This window comes from Rhamphochromis longiceps, linkage group LG23, assembly GCF_057381845.1.
Source record: "Rhamphochromis longiceps isolate RC_006_pf linkage group LG23, R_longiceps_female_GT1.1, whole genome shotgun sequence".
Classification (NCBI taxonomy): domain Eukaryota; kingdom Metazoa; phylum Chordata; class Actinopteri; order Cichliformes; family Cichlidae; genus Rhamphochromis; species Rhamphochromis longiceps.
In genome coordinates, this window is record NC_140578.1 from 244,470 (window position 1) to 252,472 (window position 8,003).

Consider the following 8,003-nt stretch of genomic DNA (forward strand, 5'->3'; position numbering starts at 1 on the left):
ATTGATTCTTACAAATCATTAGAAAGCTTCTCCGTGATGCATCAGGTTGTTTACTCGTTACTTTTGTTTCCAAGCAGTTTCTTGTGGGTGGTGATGATCTATTCATCCCAAAGGCTTGTTGGGGTTTTATGAGTCATCGTGATGGCTTTATATGATTTGACTTTAGGCAGCAGAGTCAAAAGTGAAATATTTAAAAAAAAGAATAATTTCTTCCCTTATATATTTGAGTGAAGAATAAAGCTGCCATTATTTCATACTAAAAGCTTGCTACCAGACTGCCTTTGGACAAAAATCATCAATTCAACAGCCCATCGCTCTGTACTTTTCTTGTGATTTGTCCAAGACTGGTTTTATTAATGCTGAAGATCGGTCCTAACAGCTGGCTCTATAATGTGTCTTGTTATAATGACTGGAACTGGATCAGTGGTTAGCACGGCTTCCTCACAGCAACAGGATCCTGGATATTTTTTATTTCTCTGGTTACTCCGTTTTGTCCTGGCATTGAGAGTCATGGTGGGTTAGCTCCGAAACCAAGGTTAACCCTGCCTATTTTGGCCAAGGACACTAATTCAATTTGAATTTTGCTTGTAAATAAAGGTTTGAAATATTCTATCCAGTACAACATTTTGCCTGACTGATTTGTTTTTAGGTGACAGTGTGAAAAAAGTACAACGTAATATTAAAAAAGGAATGTATCCATTTTTTAGGATACTTAAAAAGGTACTTTTTGCACATTGAATCTTACCTTTTTTACTAAAAGTCAATAAAAAATGAACAAAATAACAAAAATAAAACAAAAACTGATAATTAACAGCAGATCTGTTGCACATACAGTAGCACACAGTTCTGAAGATCATCACTGTAGTTTAGTTTTATATGGATGAAGAAATGAGGATATCAGAGCTGTGAATTAAATTAGAGGAAGAGGTGAATGTGACGTCTTGTTTCATGCGGATTCTTTTTCATGTATCATCATAAAGAGTCTGGCTGGTTGAAGCCTGTGTGTGTGTGGCCCATTCAGACATCATGCATCATCTTGGGCTTTCCAAACAAACCTGACCTGACTTGACGTGCGGCTAAAGGGACCACCGGCTGTGGCTTAGCCTCCATCACTTGCTAAGTGACATCAGGCAGGGACACTTCTCAAACTGCTGCCTCAGCCACTGGAGAGCACTTCAATCATGAGTTGAGTCCAGCCGAGTGGAAACAACATCCAGCATTCGCTTCGACGCTGTCATTTAAGATTATTTTACTGGTGATTTTGATTTTGACTAACTGACAATCCAGATATTAAAAAATAAAAATCTGCAGAAAAATTGACTTTTTCATATACACCCTTTAATCATTTTAGCACATAAAATGTTTAAACAACAGTGTGCGAACACTGGGGGGGGGGGGGGGGGGGGGGGGTTTGGTGAAGGGTGTGCAAAAAGCAAGCAAAGTGGTTGTTACTGTTACATGTCTGTGGTACTCAAATATGATTTAACTGTTATAATTTGACATATTTTTCTACCTTTTTAAAAAGAGAGGATACAGGAAACTCACTTTCTATACATTATGCAGTGCATGCATGTGTGACCTGCTTAGTATGTATGATGGGCCTCTAAGTTTGTGTCTTTAATTAGTTGTTGTGGCTTTGATCATTTTAATAATTATGTGAAGACAATAGTGAGAAGAGCCTTCATTGGCTTCCAGTGCGTTTTAGAATTAAATTCAAAATGTTACTTTTGACTTGGCCAGACACCGGACTATTTGTCTGACCTATTGCAGCTTTATACGCCCTAGAGCCCTTCGATCAAGCAAACATCTGCTCCTTACATAAGCCTAGGATGGTTCATAGAGGAGATCGGGCATTTGCGGTTGTGGCACTGAAAATGTGGAATGATCTACCTCTCCACATTAGAAAGGCCCCAACTGTTACTCTTTTTAAATCGCATCTGAAAACATATTTTTTTACTCTGGCTTTCGAAACTGTAGGAGAGTTACCAATTCTTTTATCCTAATTTTCTTTTAATTTTCTTACCTGTCGTTGTCGTCAATGTCATTACTTTGTACAGCACTTTGGTCAGCTCCCTATTGTTATTAAACGTGCTTTATAAATAAATAAATGAAATGAGAGGTTTTATATTGTTTTGTTATTGTTTGTTATTTTTGATTCATTTTGAAAGTTGAAGCCTGTGGCCTCATGGAAACATGCTGTCATCATTGCACTGTGAGAAGTAAACCCAAAATGGTAATGACATTTGTGTTCATGTTCTTTTCACTCAATGCTGGGCCTGAAGACAAGATTATTGACATTTGAAGGCTGTAAAATGTAAACCCCCCCAGTCTGAATGTTTTTAGACCATGAATGGTCATCATCAGCTGTTATCAGCCTCGTGCCTGTTGCCAGTCGGCGGCCTCCTCCACCTACCAGCACACTCAATAGGCCGTTATCACCTCATTCACCGGTGGTCGATCAGACTCGCTGAGCATAACTGATGGAGCGTTGCCTGTTTGAAGCAGCAATAAAACTCAATGTAAAGTAGCAGGAGAAATATGAGCTGCTAACATCCAAACTGAGAATAAGTTATTGATCTATTATTTCCATTAATTTGATTTCAGCCTCACTGCAGCATCTTAAATGAGCAGAAATGTCAGATACAGGAAACATGTGCTAACAATCACTGATTCCTTCCTGACCCTTTACACTTTGGTTTAAGATAAATCTTTAAATCGTACTCTGTTGGTGTCGACTCAGCAAACAATTTGGGGCTATAATTACATCCCCCCCACACTTAAGTGGGAAAATTATATCTGTTGTATGAGAGCTTATCAAACCAGACACTGCATTAGAAAATAAAACAGGAGTAAAGCATGCTACAGCTTATCAAAACATAGACACACACGCAGCAGCAGCACCCACAGAAGCAATCAAGCACAGGGCAACAAAACTCATACTGGCACTTGGTGCATAGACTCCAGCTTTACCACTTAAAAAGCAACAGAGAAGTGAAAAGCTCAGCAATGGCTGCAGTAATTTGCTGCAGTCTTTGGTTCAAAGAACACCACCAACAGCTCAATGCCATGCTGTGTGACATAGCATTTTTTTGGAAATGCATTCACACACTGTTTGTGCTGAGGATTAGCTGCTTATGAGGTGTAAAAAGTTCACGAGGAAGTTTGACTGACCCGATTATGAATGGGACACGAAATTTGTGGTTAATCCCCATACAGTGTTAAATATAGAAGTGGAGGAGCACTATGAGTGTTGCAGAGGCTAATTGGAAAAGATAAAGAGTCGCATGAATAATTGCAGTGAATTTGAGGTTACTTGTGTAGATGGTAACATCATTAGGCTCTGTTTGTACAAACGTAGTGATGCATTAGGTGGGTTTTATACCCCATAGAGCAGCTGGAAATGAAATAATTTTCGCTTCTTTGTTAGATACAACAGTCATAAGGCTCAAGTTAGGAGTTAGTAGACAGGAGAGGTCAGTTATAGGACACTCAAAGCTTTGCTCGTGTTTCAGTGTGACCAACACAGGAGGACTTTCTGCTTTAATCCAGGGGGTGGGTTTGGGATTGGGGGTGGGTGGGGTGTTTCTGAAATGCATCTGCCCACCTTTGTAGTCACTGTGAGGAGGGGCTTCCCTTCTGATGACGCCTTACTTGGTATCTCCTTCAGGACCATGGCAACAGTCTTATCTGCAGCCCTAGAGTCTTTCCCCTACAACAGTGAGATCAACAACGACTTGTGTCAGGACAGTTGGACAACTCAGTGCGACCCCATCCAGGGCATCTTACAGAGCATACTTTACCTTATGATGATGGACAAATACTACAGGCTGTCTGATAATCAACACATCAACTAAAGACATTTCCACAAGACCATGGCAATGAAACGAAGGTCACTGCACGATGTAGAGGGTTGACTGTGGACAGAGATGAGTATGGTTGTCCACAGCAGCACTTCTGCACACTGTGATGATTATAAAGAGCTCATTATACAGAGTGTAAGGCTTTGACTCCACTATGGGTACAATTGCAAGTGCTAATATAAAAAGTTTGGTCTAAAAAATTAAACTGTGTGATGCAATGATTTGTTTCTACACTATTTTCAATATTTCCTCTTCTCCTGCATATATTTAACTTGTTAAGGTGAAAACTACGAAAACTGAAGCCAGCGTGTTAAAATCTGGATACCCACGATAGTAAAATTATTATATAGTAAAAAAGACCAATTGAGAGGATGAAAAAAGGAAAACAATCATCAATCAACAATCAAGGAAATCATCATTCATCATTTGGATGAGCACGGGGTGGCTGTAGCTCAGGAAGGTTGGTGGTTCAGTCCCTGGCTCCTACTAGTCTGCGTGCCAAATATCCTCGGACATTAACACCAAGTTGCTCTCTGATGCATCCATCGGTGTGTGAATGGTAATTAGAAAGCACTTGTTTGTGTGAATGTTGTACAGAGCGCTTTGGGAGAGCAGAAAAGCGCTATACAAGAATCAGTCCATTTACCACTAACTAGAGTTGGGTGTCCCGAGACCACTTTTACGTGGTCTTGGTCTTGTCTTGGTCTCGCTGTCTCGGTCTTGCTTTCTTAGATCGACATAGTTCTCGGGCTAAGCTAAAGCTAACACCACACCGGCTGCCTTTACCCAGTATTTTTCTCGCCAATGTCCGTTCTCTGGCAAACAAAATGGATGAGATACGGCTCTCCATCACTAACAACAGACGGATTATGGACTCAAATGTCATGTTTTTCACTGAAACATGGCTGAACAACAGCTGCCCGGACAATGCTATCGAGTTAGCAGGACGCCACACACACCGAGCCGACAGGCTAGCAGATGACTCCGGCAAGACCAGAGGTGGAGGTTTGTGCATTTATATTAACAATGCTTGGTGCATGAACTCCACTACTACTGAGAGTCACTGCTCACCTAATGCGGAGTTTTTAATGGTCAAATGCAGACCTTATTACCTCCCCAGAGAACTCACTTCGATCATACTCACTGCCGTGTATATACCCCCCGACGCTAATGCTAGGTTGGCCATGAAAGAACTTTCTGCAGCCATTAACAAACACCAGAATAAACACCCCGAGGCTGCTTTTATTGTTGCTGGCGACTTCAACCACACCAACTTAAAGACAGTCCTCCCCAGATTCCACCAACATATCTCCTGCCACACCAGAGGAGACAAGACTTTAGACCATGTGTATTCCAACCTGGCTGGAGCCTACAAAGCCACACCCCTCCCCCACATTGGACAATCGGACCATCTCTCCCTGTTCCTCACACCACGGTATTCACCACTCATCCAACGTGTGAAACCTGCTGTGAGGACAATTAAAGTGTGGCCAGAGGGGACAGAGGCAGTGCTCCAGGACAGATTTAAAAACACAGACTGGAATATGTTCACCCACACAGACCTGGACCAGTACGCCTCATCTGTACTGGATTACATCTCCAAAACCACAGACAGTGTCACCACCCAGAAACGGATCACCATGTACCCCAACCAGAAGCCTTGGATGAACCGGGATGTTCGTCTCCTCCTGAAGGCCCGCAACACTGCCTTTAGGTCAGGAGATGCACACGCCTACAGTACAGCCAGGGCTAATCTAAAGAAGGGCATCAAAAAAGCCAAACACCATTACAAAAAGAAGGTAGAAGAACACTTCTCCAACTCCAACCCCCGACGCATGTGGCAAGGACTCCAGACCATTACAGACTACAGGACCACCAAACCCTCCCCCGCATCCTCTGATGTCTCCTTCCTCAATGAGCTCAACAACTTTTATGCTCGTTTTGAGCGAGGGAACCCCACAACCACAACCAAAGCAGACATGACGCCAGACCACCAACCTATGACTCTCTCCCCCACCGATGTAGGAGCGGTGCTGAGCAGGATCAATGTCCACAAGGCTGCAGGCCCTGATGGCATCCCCGGGCGTGTTCTCAGAGCATGTTCTGGGGAGCTTGCAGGAGTGCTCACAGACATATTCAATCTGTCCTTGGCCCACGCTGTGGTACCGGCCTGCTTCAAATCCACCTCCATCGTCCCGATACCCAAAAACTCCAACCCATCTTGCCTCAATGATTACCGCCCAGTAGCACTCACCCCCATCATCACTAAGTGCTTAGAGCAGCTGGTCCTAGCACACTTCAAATCCTGTCTCCCCCCCACCCTGGACCCCCACCAATTCGCATACCGCCGGAACAGGAGCACAGAGGATGCAGTCTCCATCGCAATGCACTCTGTCCTCTCACACCTGGACAACAACAACACCTACGCCAGAATGCTGTTTATAGACTTCAGTTCAGCATTCAATACAATCCACCCCTCACAACTCATCAGGAAACTGACAGACCTGGGCATCAGCTCCCTCATCTGCAAATGGTTACTGGACTTCCTGACCAACCGCCCCCAACATGTCCGGCTGGATAACCGCTGCTCATCTACCATCACAATGAACACCGGTGTACCACAAGGCTGTGTGATGAGCCCTTTCCTCTACTCCCTCTTCACCCACGACTGCAGACCTGCTGATGGTTCCAACACCATCATTAAGTTTGCAGATGACACCACGGTGATTGGCCTCATCAGTGACAACGATGAGGCCGCCTACAGGGAGGAGGTGGATCGTCTGGCTGAGTGGTGCGACAGAAACAACCTGCTGCTTAACACCGAGAAGACCAAGGAGCTCATCGTGGACTACAGGAGGAACCCACATCCACCCATCCACATTAAGGGGACGGCTGTGGAGCGTGTGAGCAGCTTCAAGTTCCTGGGAGTCCACATCTCCGAGGATCTCACCTGGACGACCAACTGCTCCAAGCTGGTCAAGAAGGCTCACCAGCGCCTCTTCTTCTTGAGGACTCTGAGGAAGAACCACCTGTCCTCAGACATCCTGGTGAACTTCTATCGCTGCACCATCGAGAGCATCCTGATCAACTGTATAACAGTCTGGTACGGGAACTGCTCTGCCTCGGACCGGAAGGCGTTGCAGAGGGTCGTGAAAACTGCCCAGCGCATCGCCGGAGCACCACTTCCTGCCATAAAAGACATCTACAGGAAGCGGTGTCTGAAAAGGGCTGGGAAAATCATCAAAGACCCCAGTCACCCATCACATGGACTCTTCACCCTCCTGCCCTCTGGGAGGCGCCACAGGAGCCTCCGGACTAAGACCACCAGGTACCGGAACAGCTTCTTCCCCACAGCTGTCAGACTCCTGAACTCTGCCTCCTGACATCTGACCCACGTTAAACTCATGGACTGAACATACACACACCCACAATGGACAACTGTACCCTCAAACACAATAATAACATGGACTGAACCACCACTCACAACCACCAGCACTTTATATAGCCTCTGTAGAAACTATCTACACCCTCACTTATCTTAACTGCACTACTGTATAGCTCTGTGTAAATAATCATTCTGTACATTCGATAATTTTTAATCCTACAACTGTTTACAACTTGCATAGTTCCCATTTCTGTATAGCTGTATATCCCAGATTCTGTAAAGTTATTTATTTCATATTCTGTATAGTTTTTCATATTTATATCCTGTTCATATCCTGTACATAGCTTGTACTCACTACAGCCTGTACATACTTATAGTTATAGAATATTCACAACATACTTCATACCGTGTACATTATAACATACCATAATAGACCCATTTCTGTAATATACTCACATATCTATATTATTGCTAATATATATTGTAATATATCTATATCACTAAAGCACTTCTGGATGGATGCAAACTGCATTTCGTTGCCCTGTACCTGTGCATGTGCAATGACAATAAAGTTGAATTCTATTCTATTCTATTCTATTCTATTCTATTCTATTCTCGGGAGATTTGGAGTCAACCGCCGGCAGAGCTGGGGGGGGGGGGGGGGGGCTTACTGAGCTTAAGCATCAGAAGCATTGGGTCTTTTGGAGTGTAATTTGTTTCATCGTTAGATGTCTGACTGACAACTGTTGAGTGAATCA

At 43.8% G+C, this 8,003-nt stretch overlaps 1 protein-coding gene and 1 pseudogene across 2 annotated transcripts in view; one reads left to right on the forward strand and one right to left on the reverse strand.

Moving 5' to 3' along the window:
• The window catches only part of pex5la (peroxisomal biogenesis factor 5-like a), a 112,872-nt gene that overhangs the window by 46,032 nt on the left and 58,837 nt on the right, over window positions 1–8,003 (reverse strand). For both annotated transcript variants that reach the window (XM_085399196.1, XM_085399195.1), the window contains exon 2: window positions 3,605–3,709. In XM_085399196.1, the coding sequence (XP_085255322.1) occupies window positions 3,605–3,709 (105 nt within the window). The remainder of the gene's footprint in view (window positions 1–3,604; window positions 3,710–8,003) is intronic.
• LOC146640852 (uncharacterized) overlaps window positions 4,615–8,003 on the forward strand; it is a 12,554-nt pseudogene continuing 9,165 nt past the window's right edge.